The sequence below is a fragment of the Manis javanica genome, chromosome 6 (assembly GCF_040802235.1).
Source record: "Manis javanica isolate MJ-LG chromosome 6, MJ_LKY, whole genome shotgun sequence".
Lineage (NCBI taxonomy): Eukaryota > Metazoa > Chordata > Mammalia > Pholidota > Manidae > Manis > Manis javanica.
Genome location: NC_133161.1, coordinates 10707040 through 10722775, shown reverse-complemented (window position 1 = coordinate 10722775; position 15736 = coordinate 10707040). Strand labels below are relative to the sequence as shown.

At 47.4% G+C, this 15736-nt stretch overlaps 1 protein-coding gene across 11 annotated transcripts in view; it reads right to left on the bottom strand.

Moving 5' to 3' along the window:
• The window catches only part of TCAF2 (TRPM8 channel associated factor 2), a 56899-nt gene that overhangs the window by 20101 nt on the left and 21062 nt on the right, over nucleotides 1–15736 (bottom strand). For 7 of the 11 annotated variants that reach the window (XM_073238296.1, XM_073238293.1, XM_073238297.1 and 4 more), the window contains 6 exons: nucleotides 14442–15433; nucleotides 14072–14169; nucleotides 12827–13040; nucleotides 12289–12528; nucleotides 11073–11410; nucleotides 6787–8832 (listed from right to left, as the gene is read on the bottom strand). In XM_073238296.1, the coding sequence (XP_073094397.1) occupies nucleotides 8578–8832; nucleotides 11073–11410; nucleotides 12289–12528; nucleotides 12827–13040; nucleotides 14072–14169; nucleotides 14442–15433 (2137 nt within the window). In that variant the 3' untranslated portion in view covers nucleotides 6787–8577. Of the gene's footprint in view, nucleotides 1–6786; nucleotides 8833–11072; nucleotides 11411–12288; nucleotides 12529–12826; nucleotides 13041–14071; nucleotides 14170–14441; nucleotides 15434–15736 lie in introns of those variants that run through there. The other 4 variants (XM_036994564.2, XM_036994565.2, XM_073238298.1 and 1 more) reach the window with 2 other exon arrangements.

The following is a 15736-nucleotide window of genomic DNA, read 5'->3' as shown; positions in this document are numbered from 1 at the left end:
CCATTGCAGGCTTTAGATTCGTGGTTGCCAAAGGTTCCAAGTTAGCTTCTTTAGTATCTTACTGTCTAACTTAACTCACTTATTGAGCTATTTTAAACACTGTTTGGTCATTCTTTACTTTTCTCCCTTTTTATTCCTCCTCCTCTGTTCTTTATATGTTGCTTGTTTTATTCTGTGCTCTTTGTGCTTCCTTTAACTGCTTTTGTGGGTAGTTGATTTTATTTTTTTGCCTTTAGTTAGTATTTGGTTGGTTTGCTTTCTTTGCTGTGATTTTATTTTCTCTGGTGACATCTATTTAGTCTTAGGAGTGCTCCCGTCTAGGATAGTCCCTCTAAAATACCCTGTAGAGGTAGTTTGTGGGAGGCAAATTCCCTCAACTTTTGCTTGTCTGGGAATTATTTAATCCCTCCTTCATATTTAAATGATAGTCATGCTGGATACAGTATTCTTGGGTCAAGGCCCTTCTCTTTCATTGCATTAAATATACCATGCCATTCTCTTCTGGCCTGTAAGGTTTCTGTTGAGAAGTCTGATGATAGCCTGATGGGTTTTCCTTTGTAGGTGACCTTTTTCCTCTCTCTAGCTGCCTTTAAAACTCTGTCCTTGTTCTTGATCTTTGCCATTTTAATTATTATGTATCTTGGTGTTGTCCTCCTTGGGTCCTTTCTGTTGAGAGTTCTGTACACTTCCATGGTCTGATCAATTATTTCCTCCCCCAATTTGGGGAAGTTTTCAGCAATTATTTCTTCAAATACTCTTTTTATTCCTTTTTCTCTTTCTTATTCTTCTGGTACCCCTATAATGCAGATATTGTTCCTTTTGGATTGGTCACACAATTCTCTTAATATTGTTTCATTCCTGGAGATCCTTTTCTCTCTCTCTGCATCAGCTTCTATGCATTCCTGTTCTCTGGTTTCTATTCCATCAATGGCCTCTTGCATCTTATCCATTCTGCTTATAAATCCTTCCAGAGATGGTTTCATTTCCGTAATCTCCCTCCAGACGTCTGTAATCTCCCTCTGGACTTCATCCCTTAGCTCTTGCATATTTCTCTGCAGCTCCATCAGCATGGTTATGAGCTTTATTTTTTATTTTTTCCCATATGGACTTTTTTTTTTGGTATAATTAATCTACAATTACAGAAAGAACATTATGTTTACTAGGTTCCCCCCTTCACCAAGTCCCCCCCACATACCCCTTCACAGTTACTGTCCATCTGCATAGTAAGATGCTGTAAAATCACTACTTGTCTTCTCTGTGTTGCAAAGCCCTCCCCGTGCCCCCCACGCACTATACATGCTAATCGTAATGCCCTCTTTCTTTTTCCCTGCCCTTATCCCTCCCTTCCCACCCATCCTCCCCAGTCCCTTTCCCTTTGGTAACTATTAGTCTATTCTTGGGTTCTGTGATTCTGCTGCTGTTTTGTTCCTTCAGTTTTCCTTTGTTCTTATACTCCACATATGAGTGAAATCATTTGGTACTTGTCCTTCTCCGCTTATGAGCTTTATTTTTAATTCTTTTTCAAGAAGACTGGTTAGGTCTATCTCCTTCTCAGGGTTTGCCTCTGTGATCTTGGTCTGTATCAATTTCTTCTGCCTTTTCATGGCGATAGATATATTTGTGGGGAGCTGGTGCATGTATTGGGTAAGAGAAAGTCCCTTCTTGCCAGTTTATGGCCTTCCTCTCCTGGGAGAACAGCAGCCTCTAGCGGCTTGTGCTGGGCAGCTGCGTGCAGATGGGGCTTCTGATCTTGCCCGGCTGTTACGGAGTTTATTTAGCTCCACAGTTGCTGTGGGCATGGCCTGCCTCAGGTTGCTGCTCCAATATGGCGGAGCCACGTCAGAGGGGGAGCAGGTGGGAGGCTGTTTATCATGGTGAGGGGCCTCTGTGCTGCACTGCAGGGGTTTGGGTGCCCAGAATTTCCCTGGATTTGCAGCTGCTGGGCTAAGTGTCCCAGGGTGCTTCCATCCAGCTGTGGGGTCCCTGTCCCTTCAAGACTTTCAAAAAGCATTCGCTTTTCTTTGTCCCTTGGGTGCCAGCTGCGGGGACCCACTCACAGGTCTTACTGTCCTGTTTCCCTAGTTTCCAGCACCCCACGCACGCACTGTGTGTCTGCGCTCTGGTGCGGATGGCTAGGGCTGGGTGATTAGCAGTCCTGGGCTCCCTCTCCCTCCCTGCTCTGACTCCTCTCCTCCTGCTGGGAGCTGGGGTGAGGGGTGCTCAGGTTCCGCCAGGCTGGGGGTTGTATATTCCCCCATTCACCAGGTGCTGGGTTCTCGCAGGTGTGGATGTAGTCTGGCTATTGTCCTGTGTCTTCTGGTCTCTCTTTTAGGATTAGTTGTATTTGTTATATTTTCAAAAATATATATGGTTTTGGGAGGAGATTTTGGATGCTCTACTCACACCGCCATCTTGGTTCTCTCCCCCAGCTTGTTCATTTTTGCTTTTGTTTCCCATGTGTGGGGAGAGACGTTCATGAAAAACTTGCTCCTATTTATATTCAAGAGAGTTTTGCCTATGTTTTCTTCTAAGAGTTTTATAGTTTCATGACTTACATTCAGGTCTTTGATCCATTTCGAGTTTACTTTGTGTATGGGGTTAGACAGTAATCCAGTTTCATTCTCTTACATGTAGCTGTGCAGTTTTGCCAGCACCAGTTGTTGAACAGGCTGTCATTTCCCCACTGTATAGCTATGGCTCCTTTATTGTGTATTAATTGGCCATATATGTGTGGGTTTATATCAGGGCTCTCTAGTCTGTTCCATTGCTCTATGAGTCTATTCTGTGCCAGTACCAAATTGTCTTGATTGCTGTGGCTTTGTAGTAGAACTTGAAGTCGGGGAGTGTAATACCCCCAGCTTTATTCTTTCTTCTCAGGATTGCTTTGGCTATTCTGGGTCTTTCGTGGTTCCATATGAACTTTCAAATTATTTGCTGTAGTTCATTGAAGAATGCCATTGGTATTTTGATAGGGATTGCATTGAATCTGTAGATTGCTTTAGGCAGGATGGCCATTTTGATGATACTATTTCTTCCTATTCATGAGCATGGGATGTGTTTCCATTTACTGGTATCTTTTTAAAATTTCTCTCATGAGTGTCTTGTAGTTTTCAATGTATAGGTGTGTCACTTCCTTGGTTAGATTTATTCCAAGGTATTTTATTCTTTTTGGTGCAACTGTGATGGAATTGTTTTCTTGATTTCTCTTTCTGCTAGTTCATCATTAATATATTAGAATGCAACAGATTTCTGTGTATTAATTTTGTATCCTGCAACTTTGCTGAGTTCAGTTATTAGTTCTAGTAGTTTTTGGGTGGATTCTTTAGGCTCTTCTATGTACAATATCATGTCATCTGCAATCCATGTTTCCTTTTCATTTGATCTTTAAAAGCCTTAAGCCAAACCCCCAACTCTTACCCAAAGATCTCATTATCTCTGTAGGGGTTCCTGAGAAGTTGAAATGCTATTGATACTAAACTTCACTGTCCTAGGCAAGTTGATTTATTTCACTTACTGCCTTCAACTCAGAACTGCCTACACCAAGGAATTTTGCTTCACGTAAAGGCAAGGAAAACCAGGGTAGATTCTTCCTTAACACCTGTTTGTCTTTGTCCTTCTGCAGCTGAATATAGGATTTGTATATTATTAAAGGGTTGCATTGGCTGGATCCTTCTAAGGGCAATCACGTATCCACATTCACAAACCATTGACCTTCCACTGAAGGCGTAGTGGGAGATCCCATTAGAAAATCAACTCTAATTAGGTATCCACTGCATAATTCTGCTTAGAATAATTTATACCACAAATACATGTATACACACATGCACACACATCCACACACACATACTTGGTTTGGATCAGTGTGTATGAGACTAAAATTTAACTTGATCTGTATCTTTGGCCAGTGTTCAGATCGATTTGCTCTGTATTAGTTTGGGTCCAGCGTTCCATGATCCATGCCCTGGGCCTCAATCCCATCCAGACCCCTGTTGCTGGTGCAGGAATTCTCTGTGTTCCTATTTGATTCAGTGGTCTTTCAAGATCTTTGGGCCTAACATGCATGCTGTTCTTAGTGCTGCCCACTTAGATGAAGGCCCACATTTTCTAGTCCTAAAGTAGACCAAAGTCTTTGATAGGCAGTTTGAGAACAGTGATTCATAAGAAGTGAAGACCCACAAGGTCAGAGACCCTGGTCCTCAGGAGATTCTGACTCTGCCCCTATCAGGGCTCTCATTTGGTGAAGTGATTATTGACCCAGGTATGGATGAAATCCCACATAAATAAAATTTTATTTCCTAATATGCTTTTTACATTTTTTTTTTTCATAGAGATCTTCCTAGCCTTAACCATCTTGTGGCCAGATCCTGTCTTACTCAGTTCTGGTGAGTAGTTTGTAGCACTTGATGTCTTTCTGTGAGTAGAGTTTTCATTTATTTGTTATTTACCCAGGGCTCGGAGGTACCAGCGGCCAAGTTGCCTTTGTTGTGTGGTCTGAGCCAAATGGGAAGGCAGCTGGTACTGTGCACTGAGGAGCATTTGGACATCTTACTACTTTTCTCCAGTGAGAGGTCACTAAATTATGCATGTCCCACATATTAGGTTGGAGAAGCCTGCCCGGATATTGAATAGGCTCCCTCCGGTGGTTAACCAGGCTACTAATCTCTGTATCTCTCTTAGAAGAAGGGGTTTCAGTGAGAGACAAGTAATGTTTACTTTGGGGGAGGACTTTCTCTGTGGTCTTGACATCTGTAAGGCCAGAAAGGTTTCTTTTGGGAAGTCTCTTGGACTTGTTTTAACAATCATCTATTTTCTAAAAGTCAAACATTTAGTAAGAGGTGTTAACTAAAACGTCATATGTATAATTGATAAAGGCAGTAACTCTGTTGTATGCCAAGAATGTCATTTTAACAATGTTATGATTTAAATAGTAGGTGAATTTGTTTCCATTCCAGTAAAAGTGAATTGATTTGGGAGATTTTTTTTTTTACAGATGTAAAAGTGAAGCTTGGCCTCCTTTGTGTATCTCTATTCTCTATAGATCACAAGTCATGGTGTATTTTGGTGAGATACTTGCCTTCGTAATTAAGATAAATTCTCTGAGACCGTAAAAAAGATTTGGATACTAAATTATCCTTTCAGGGAATTTGTGTACTTGTCCTCCTTTAAAGTTATATTTCTTCGCTTAAAAGTCCACTTAGGATATTAAAAAAAAGTGAAGAGCATAGTGAACAATTAGTTGCTTTATGGTAAGAGTCACATGGACGGCTCTTTTAAATTAAAACTGGGTCAGGAACTGAATTTGCCACCTTGGGAACAATTTTATGGTTAGAGTAGAATTTTAGGCAGGAGCTGTAAGGTTTCTACATGGCCACAAGGGGGAGACAAAGAGCAACATAGGTGACCACAGAATCTACAATGTCTGAGGCTTATTCAAGATAAGCCTTTAATTCCCTTTAGCAATGCTTGTTATTTCATTTTACCAGTATTTTTCAAAATTAGGAGGTTTGGTGGTTTAGTTTAGTGTTACTAACCGTTAATTCTTTAATTTTTTTGAAATTAATTGCCCATTTTTCTAGTAAGTCAGTGGCTATATTGTGCTCAGGGGAGAAGATACAGGTAGGGTCCTTTTAAATCTTTAAAACTTCAAAGTAGCCATTACTTGTTTAAACAATCATCTATTTGATAAAAGTATAAAAGTACCTTCCCTAGAGTATCCTAGGTGGTATCCTTCCTTTGACATTTATACAATTTGCAAGGATTTCAAGTATTGCAGATATTGGATCTATTACCCATAAGAATGTATATAACCCGTTGTCTAGTGCTCTCAACACATAGGGATGGAAGTTGGTGTATCTTTAAGAGTGAGCAAAGAACACTTGGATACAAGTCCTGTGTTTAAGACAAGCTTCTTCTAGGACTCCATCAAGTTGTTATTTTGAAACATGCGATCTTTAAAATTGCCCAGACTAGTTAGGACAAGGTCTTGTTAATGAAGAATGTGTGCCTTGCCTGAATGAACCTTACTATTAAGAAATTCCTTTTTGAGTAGCTTGAAATAACTGACTTGGATTTTGGCAGTTTGGATCTGGTCATTTTGGGTTCCAGTAGCCAGCCACACACAGTTTCATGTAAATAGAGTTGCAAGTTGTGGCAAAACCAGTAAGTGTATAGTTATTTTATTTTGGCTAAAAATGTGGGCTTCCAGAGTCTAACTTCCAGGGTTGGAAATGTGGCTTCACCACCTGCCAGCTCTGTATCTCTGCTTTTTTCTCAGCAAAATGGAGATAGTAACAATACTTGCTCTGCTGTGAGCATAAAGAAGTAAAAAGCACTTAAGATAGTTCCTGGCAAACAGCATTTATTAATGATTCACTAGGCCTTCACTGGCATCCTTGGGAGCAAATGGAACCTGGGACATAGAATCCCTCTGAGGTCGCAGTCATGATTTAACTGGTGAACTCCAAGCAGCAGAGCCTGTGGCCCTCTGTGGGAGGGGACAGAAGGGCTGTGACTGCCACTGGAGAGAGGATGGGAAGAGCTAGGTTTTGTCTTTGTCTCCGTGGCAACCTCTTAATCTGGCATCTGCCCCTCCGTACATCATGGTTAAGAACACCAGTTCTGGAGTTCAATCGTCTGGGTTTAAAACCTTCAAACCCTACCTAAAGGGAGGCTAATCATGTGCTGACACAACCGGAAAATCAGGTACCAATACCTTTTTGGAAATTAAGTTTGATATGTAACAAAAATTGAACAGTGAACAAACATGGGATTAATGAGAACTTTAACTTCCATTTTATAGGTGAATTTTTATTTAAATTGTAAATCATTCATGGATGGTAAGCTGCTCAACTTTATCATTACTGTGGGCTTCAGTCCAGCCCTGACTCTTCCCCTTGTTAACTCTGTAGCTTCAGTAGTTATTTAATATCCCTAGGTGTCCGTCTTCTCATCTGTGAAATGGGGATACTAGCAGTACCCACAAACAGAGGTCTGTTGAGAAGATTCCACGAGAAACTAATAGAAAATAGGTCACCCACTGCCTGGAACATACCGACCGCTCACTCTCTGTTAGGTGTCACTACTCTTCTTCCAATTCACAAACAGTTTTTGAGCACCTTTCATGTGAAAAGCTCCTGGCAAAGGACACTAGTGAACTAAAAGGGAACTATCCCCAAATTGGGAGGATGATTCCTGATGGGATTCAGATAGACATTCCCTAGATCAGTCCTCCTGAGGAGCCACCCTACTTACAACAAAGCCCATGGAATGATATGCGAAACAACAAAAGTCTGATCTAAAAGCAAGCTAGAGAAAAATGGCTAGGTATACACCCCATTCTTCCTGGAAGCAGGTCTCCAAGCGGAACTCCCCCTACCTAAAGAGTTTGGGATGGGCTGGAGTGAGATCATGAGGAAGCTGAGGGGAGGCTGGGTTGTGGGTTAATGAGGTGACTGTGGGTTATTGGTTGGCTGCACCCAGTAATCCTGCTCCAGAGTGAAGTATGTCATGAGCATGGACCTCCAGCACAGCTGCCATTGGCAACTGGCAATGCCTGGATTCCATGGCAACCAGAAGAGTCAGTTGCATGTTTTCTGCTAAGAACAGGCTTATGGACTTTGTAGGGGTTGCTAAAGTGACTTTTCCCTTTGGTTGAAACAAAAGTACAAGAAGATGGAACTAACCAAGAAGACCAAATCCCAGTGGCTTTGTGACATTCAGTCTGAGTTCACACCACCTCTTTTGAGTTTACGTAGTTCTTTGGGTTAGGTTGTACCCGAGAATCCTTCTGCAGGCAAGTGCAAGGATAGAGGATGGGCTAGGATCTCAACAGCTGTCACTGATTCCGTGTCTGGGAACAACCCTGGTATCATTAAATACTCTTGCACAGGACTCAATGCCAAGTTCCAAGGTGGGCAGCTCTGAAGGGAGATTCAGTTTTCAGGTTGTCCACACTAAACTGGGCCAACAGGCCACTATGGGACCTGGTGAAAGCTACAGAATGCCCACATGTGTATGCACGTGGGGGGTGCACAAACATGTTACCATTAGCAAACAATAGATTTTATCCCCATGTTATGGGTAAGAATACAGAAGCACAGAGAGTGTAAGTGATTTTTCATAAAACTGAACTGGTTCAGGGCTCTCTCCTCTATACCAGCCTGTTTATCTTGCTATTAGAAAACTTCTCAAAGCATAAGAAATCAAGAGCCTGTTCAGGGCCAGCAGGGGTGAGAGAATGATATCAGATCACTATGGTAACCTATGGTCTTTGGAACTACCGGTCAAAAATAAAAGCCAAGGGCCTGCAGGACCTCAAGAGGCCAAGAAGAAAAGTCCTCTGCTGGAGGATGAGGCTGGTGAGGCAGGTCTCCTGGCGAGAGCAGCAGCTTGAGCAGAGAGGCAGCAGAAGCAGCACAGGAGTATTTTCCTACAGAAGCTCATTCCATTCTGTCTTATGACCTTAGCCGCCTTCCTGAAGACAGGGCAGGAAGCAGGATTCAGGCCCAAGGTCCTCGGCCCCGTAGCATGGCTGGTCGAGCCATCATTCCTCCCCACCTCCTGCTTGCTGCACATCTTTTACACCTCAGTCTGAATGTACAACTGCATGGGGTTTTCCTGCCATGGAGGCAGACAGGCCAGGCTATCAGCCACTTCCTTCTTGACAGGCCAGCCCCAGGCCTCAAAGAAAGGAACCAGATTTTTTTGCACCTTTTCTGAGAATTTCTTCACCCAGAGATTCATCTTGCCAGCATTGTCACTGGGGACTCCAGATAGGGTCTGGTACTCAGCGAAGAGCTGGGTGAACGGCTCCCACCCGAAGGCCTCCTGGAGCTGGGGCGGGAGAGAAGGGGCAGAAAACGTATCACGTTTGTGAAATACCTGCAGCAGACATATTCATAAGCACATTTCCTTCATAGTGATTTCTTCCCCATAGTCCTCCATTAGCTTCACTCCATTATCTGCCCCCAATGCCCCATCCTGCCCCTGCACATAAATGCACCCCCACTGGCTCAGTCTACCTCTGAGCCCCCGAATCTAGCAGGGGCTTCATGGGAATCTCATGTCTGAAAAGAATTAAGTACTCAATAAATGCCAGTTATTATTATCATCTGTAACTTTTAAAAGTGGTACCCCACATCCTAAGTATTTTCCTAGGCATCAGACAGGTTTGAGCTGAACTGAGATGAGAAACTTTTATTTACATCTTAAGTATTTGGCTCATTGGGTTCCTTGGGCCTTAGGTGTGAAAAGTATGAGTATAAAAAATGAACAAATGGATTTCCCAAGTGGATGGTAGAGAGTTGCTGAGAGATGCATGTGTGTGGAGTTATAAAGCCCCATAGCACGGTTGGGATTCAAAGGTGTCTGTCCCCGTGGGGCTAGATTGATTTCCTGGAAAGTGGCTTATTGAGGAAGTACTATGTTCTGGGTGCTGAAGCTACAAAGATATAAGTAGACAGTCCCTGCCCTTCACAATGGAGCAGACAGATATGTGAGTAGGTAAAAAAAAAAAAAAAAAATCTGGGAACTTCCAATCCTTGTTTTTTTATAGTCAGCTCAGACCTGAGACTATTTTCAATGCTGCTACTATGACGCCTTTGGGGCAGAACCAGAAAGCAGCAGGTGTGTCACAAGGGGCTGAGAATGAGAGAGATGCATCCTGCAGAGCGGGGTGGCCCACATACTCAGCTGTGATTATAGATCTAGAATTAGCCGGGATATGGGGTTTCCCAGACCATCCCCTTGACAGAGAAGACTTCTCTGACCCTGGGGTGTAAAAGCCCGGGGACAGGCACTGCCTTCAGGCCGAGCCTCCCTCGCACCTCACCGGTGCCCTCTCTGCTTATCTGCTCTCACTGCCGTGGCTTCGGAGCATCCTGCTCCCAACCATTACTTAATGCATCAAGTATCACGGATTAAACAAGTATCACGGATACGGGTCTGAGGGCGTCTTCCTGTCCTGAGGCGGAACCTGACTCTTAGATGACGGTGTCTCCGTAGTTGTTGCAAAATGATACCCATGGTGAGTGGGTAGGTGGGCAGGGCAGATTTAGGGCTTGAACTTACACTTTAGTGGCAACCTACCACCTCCAGTGTGTCCCTGTAACCCTTAGACTGGCTGGCTGAGAATACAGATTGGCACGGTGCAAACTCACCTCACTGATGGGAACTGTCTCTGTCCACTCTTTGGAAAATGAGTGAGGGGAAAAAGCAGAGAAGGTATGGAAGGGCAGAAGCCTGAGACTTGTCACCGACTTGATTTTAGGTTCTGGGTCCGTGATATAACTGTATGATAACAGGCAGCTTAAACCCTTTATCTCAGTGTGTGCCTCTGTGAAGCGTGGGCCACACCGCTCCTCTCCATGGGGCTGTGGCAGCAGCAGAGGGGATCTGATGGGGGGTACAACTCTGACAGCTGAAAACACTAAAAATCAGAGCAGGACCGGGCAGGGCAAGGATATGTGCTTATGTCACGGGAGGCTGAGCTGCTTGAGGACTGAGGTGTTCTGCTCTCCCACTGGGTTGGCTGGATATTTATTTGTTCATCCTAAAAATACTTCGGTTCAAGTCTGAGAATCTGGCTAACATATTTATCTCCTATGACGCCATCTCGTCATGGGCTTTTCCCACGGACACCCCACTGTTGTCACAGGGGGATGCGGCATGTGCTTGACGCAGGAGCTGAGGACAGGAAAAAGGCGAAGTGGCTTGGGGAGCCCTGGCCCGGGACCCGAGGCCAAAGCGGTGGGCGGCAGGGCTGTGACCCAGTCTCAGGGGTGTCTGACTCAGAGCTTGTGCTCTTGCTCAACATCCTACAGGCTCTACTTCTCTCTACTTGTTTTTTTTTCCTAATACCTTTCCTTTCCTCTTACTTCTCATCACAAAATCAAAGAGGCGAGTGGGACAGGCCATTATCTCCATGTAGAGATGTATAGCCTGAGAAGCACCACTGTGCAGCCCAGTCCCTTGTCCAGGGCAGGCAGTGGGTCAGGCTGGTGGGGTGGTGAAGGAGCTGGAGAGCTCCGGGATCTGGGAGGCGCCCCCCCCACCCCCGAACTCCTGCTCAGTACCTGTAGGTACGTTTCCAGGGCTGTCCACACATTCCAGTCATGCAGGGGGGCTCCCTTGCCCAGGTGCACTTTGATCCTCTTCTCTCGTTCTGCACAGCTCAGAGCGGGGTGGGCCTGGGCCCTGGGGATGTCCAGGACCGTCTCGTGCACATACACGGACCAGAGGTTGCAAGTGGCCTCCGTGGTATTGGGGGGGAACTCCCACCCATGCTGCTGCTGGTTGTGGCCCAGCTCGTGGATGGGCCCCCACAGACCTCTGCTTCTTATGCCCGTCTCACTAAGGAGGTCCTGCACCGACTGCAGGTGGCACATGATGGGGTAGCCTGCGTGCATCCAGCCTGGGGGCACAAAGGAAGAGGTGAGGCTTGTGGTGGGGGGACACCCAAACCTATCTCCCCTCACTCCTACCCCCGGTGTGACTTCCTCACTCTCCTGGGAGCCCCTAATAATTCCAGAATCTCGGTGCTGAGTGGAGAGAACATGGTTTCCTTTAACTCGGTCAGGAACTGCGAGGTCACTGGCAGCCTTCCCAGCCTCTCACAGCAGGCAGGCCCTCCTCTCCACCCTGGCCACCACCCTGGCCGCTCTGCACGGGCATCCTCGCTGTAACTCGGTGCTTCGTTTTGTGCGGGTTTCCTTCGAGCAAGTCTGTGCTGTTATGTCCTATGTCTGGATTTGAGATCCCTGAGGCCAGGACAGAGCCATTCCTTCTGCCACATAGACTACTGCTGTCCAGATATACACTCTTTAGCAGAGATAAGCTTGCTCTTTTTTAAAGATGAGAAAACTTGAGATCCAGAAGAATATTCTCCATGTCAGAAGCAATTTCCTTATTTTTCCTGAGATGCACTTCTTCCCTCACACCACTCAATGCTCAGTGCAAACCTCCTTACTCCCTTTCATTGCCGACTCTGATCTAAGTCTAAGGGAAATATTTCTGTTTTACCCTCTTCTTGAAACAACAGAGATGGCCCATTGCTCTCTGTGAACTAGTTCTACTGTCCTGTGAAATCTCACCTTGTAGACGTAACTGATTCACTTCACCTGTAACCATCTTTGCATCCCCCCCCCCCCCCCCCCCCCGTCAAGATCCATGTCTTTTATGTCTTTTTTCCTTTCCTGGTGAAATTATGCCTTACACATACTGCACTTAAAAACAGGTAAAATAGTAAATCAATAGTGTCCACTGCCTGGGAGCATGCCCTCGAACACCCACCGGCTGAGAGCTGCACGTCAGCAACGATTCTCTCGGGACGGCAGAAGGGGAAAGGCCGGGCCGCCAGCCTGGCGATCGCCCGCATCATGTCGTCCCAGAGGCAGAGCAGTGGCTCGGGATCGGCCAGGGCCCGCAGGTCTGCAGTTGGCAGCGTCAGGATGACGTTGTCTGTGGCCAGCTCTCCCCAGGGAGCTGGGCTCTCCCCCACACAGCTCCTCCACTCCTCCACTGATGTCTTACCTGGGAATCAAGGTCATGGACCTGTCACCCACTTCCCTTGAGCTGAAAAATGCCACCTGAGCTCCCAGAGGACGACACTGCAACAGTGAACAGTCATCATGTGGTTCTGCACACTCCGAACTGGGGACAGGCCTTATTCCACCCGGAGTCTGCAGGACACGGGGTGTTCTGTATTTCCTGCCTCCACTGCCATGGCGAACACATCTTCCTCCTCCCGTCTCCCGCCCTGACCCCTGCTGAGCAACCAGCCCACAACCACTGTGCATCCCTAGTCCTCCTCGACGTTCAGGCCACTTACCCAGCTTGTAGTACGGGGCAGGCACGGCCCTTTTGACGGTGACAGACACAGGGCCCAGCTTACTGCCCTTGGGCACAATGACATAGAGAAGGCCACCCCAGAGGCAGGAGACCGACCTTTTGGTCCTGTCCATTAAGCACTGGTGAGTCACCACCGGAGCTCGAGACAGCTTGCTGGCCTTGGTTAAGTCATCGGTGTGGCAGCCAATCTGGACCTGGGGAGGTGATTCCACCACACATCAGAGGAACCAGGTTGTGTGGCGTGTGCGGGGGAGTTGTGTGCGATGCTGTGTGGATGGCAGGTATTAGGAAAGCTCCATCTTCCCCTATCTGTGAACTATGCACGGAAGCATCAAATGTTAGCATTTCAAAAGTCATATGGACTGAAGGCTAGACGTAGAATCATGTAGAATGACGTAGAATGGTTTTTCCAGGGATTTAACAGCTCCACAATGGATCATTGTCAGACCAGGTATAACCCTGAGGCTGATACTGACTGGTGCCCCTGGGTGCCTCTGTGCCAGGCAGAGTCCTAGGCTCTCCTGCCAGGGCTGAAACCAGGGTAGTGATTCTGATCCTGGGAATGAGTCAGAGGGGATCCTGCTCTCCCTCTGGGCACACACAAGACGCCCACCCGCCCAGGAGGAGGGGTCCGGCCTGAGAGGAGGAGGAGTGATTCTTCCTTCCCCCTTTGCCCAGGGCCCCCCTTCCTGGTCAGATGGTCTGGGTGCTGTCTGTCTGAGTCCTCAGGTTGCTTTCCTTGGGTTTAATGTAAATGAGCTCCTGGAAGGATGCTGATGCAAGAGACCCTAACTTGGTAGGCAGCGAGCCTCGGAATTGAGCAAAAACTTTAAATTCTGCATGTAAGGCCTATTTTGAATTGGAATAAGTATACCCTTCAGGTGTCAAGGTAAAGAGGTAAAACTCAGCAAGGGCTTGTGCCCCACAGAAGTGGGTGAGGGTCTGAATATGCAGTGGCCACTGCCTCGTGCATCCCTGCGGGCAGGTAAAAGCCACATGGGGAAACCTGAAGCAAGGCTTTGAGTGCTGGATCTGCTGCAGGAGCCCTGGCATCTTCAGTGCCCCCCTCAGCTTTCCTGAAATTGAGCTGCTTCGTCTGTGACACCTGTAATATGGGCAGAACCACCACTGCCTGGACTCCTGGTGGTACCGCCATTGCCCCGAGCTGGAGGAGGACGCAGCCGCTCTGCGCTTTGGGGTGTCGGCCGTGGTGTTCTGGCCTTACCTTCAGGCCAGCAGACACCGCAGCTTCAGGCAGTGAGACTTCGGCATTTTGTCCGTTTAGGAGGTAGAGTCCAGTACTCACCCAGGAATCACCATGGCCTGGCAAAAGCCACAGGGAAGCCTGAGTTCTTTCCCAGGTGCCTGCCGTCCACCTGGAGCCTCGCAGCCCGCCCAGAGGTACAGCCACTGCCCTGTACCCCGCAGCTCACCCAGGCTCCCGGTGCTCAGCCCACCTAAACCCTAAGCAGAAACCCAACCCCCCTTCTTGAAAGTTCCTGGTGGAGAATGCAGCTGGCCTGCCTGAGCTTCAGTCCCTGCCATATCCACCTTCCCCGGGTCCCAGCGCTCTGGGCATACTCCTTCCTCCATACCTGCACTGCTTCCACTGATCTCTACGGTGATGGGCTGTTCCGAGGGGTTCAGGCTGGAGTTGCAGGTCCCAGTCACCAATCCCTGAGCCAGCTGGGAGCAGTCAGTCCCAGAGCGTGCCAGCTCTGTGGCCAGGCAGAGCACGGCAGCCTCGCAGGAATCCCTGGCCACTGGCTTTTCCCAGCTCACGGTTGGGACGCCCGACCGACGCAGCATCTTCCTCAGGAGTTGGTGCAAGGATAGGTAGGCAGGGACCCCTTCTGCAGGAATCTGTAGGAAGGCTGCACCATCTACACCCAGCTTTGCCAGCCAGCTCTTTTCCAAGTTCCTATCCCTGTGGTTCAGGACAGCTTGGAATTCAGACAGCGCCTTGCGGAAGTGGTAGCTCCGCATCTCGGGGGTAGGGACAGGGAAACAGCCTGGGTCAAGAGTTGAAGCTAGGATGCTGAGGCCGAAGCAGTTGAGGATGACATTGCCAGGGAAACCAGACAAGGTGGAGCGGCCTGGGTTCTGGGAGGCCCACCACCAGGCCTGGCCCCCGATCAGTAAGCCCCCACCCTCAGCCACAAACTCCTGCAGTTGCTTAGCCTCCTTGTCACTGTAAGCCACACAGCAGTAGACACGCAAGTCACCTGTCAGACAAGGCTCCAGGCTGCACCCCAGCCCGTGCTCTGACAGCAGGCCACACAGGTTTTTTAGACTTGTGTTTACCCCAACTTTGCCTGTCTGGCCTCTGGCCAGCCAGTGGACAGCGTTGAGCAAAAAGGGCGCCATCTTGGGAGCACAGAGCATGCCCTCATGGGCAGCCAAGACGACCCGGCCCCGGCCATAGCGGGCAGCTGCCAGGAAGCAGCCAAGCGAGGCATCTAACCCCAGCGGGAAGGCCAGGGCCCCGTGCACCAGCAGCTGCGAGGGGATTCCCCCCGTCTTGACGTCCAGCTCAGAGATCCCTTCCAGGAGCTGCTGCTGGTCCTGCCCGAGATCCTGTCCACACCTGGAAAGTGACACGGGGACAAAGTGGCTACAGTCAGTTAATGAACCACCAAAGTGAGCTTAAGTAAAGAAATCTAAGATTATATAGTTCCTGCCAATCTCCTCACTCTATGTACCATTTAGAATTTTAACACATAATACCATTGTTTTATCAAGACTAAGGCATTTTTTCACCTTCTAATATACTGTGGTATATTGTCATTTAATTGGCAGCGTTTGCTCATACTTAATAACATAAAATAATGGTGCTTCTTTAATCGGTGTTGTCATGGATTTGATGAAATACTGAAGAGTAAGGGAGTGA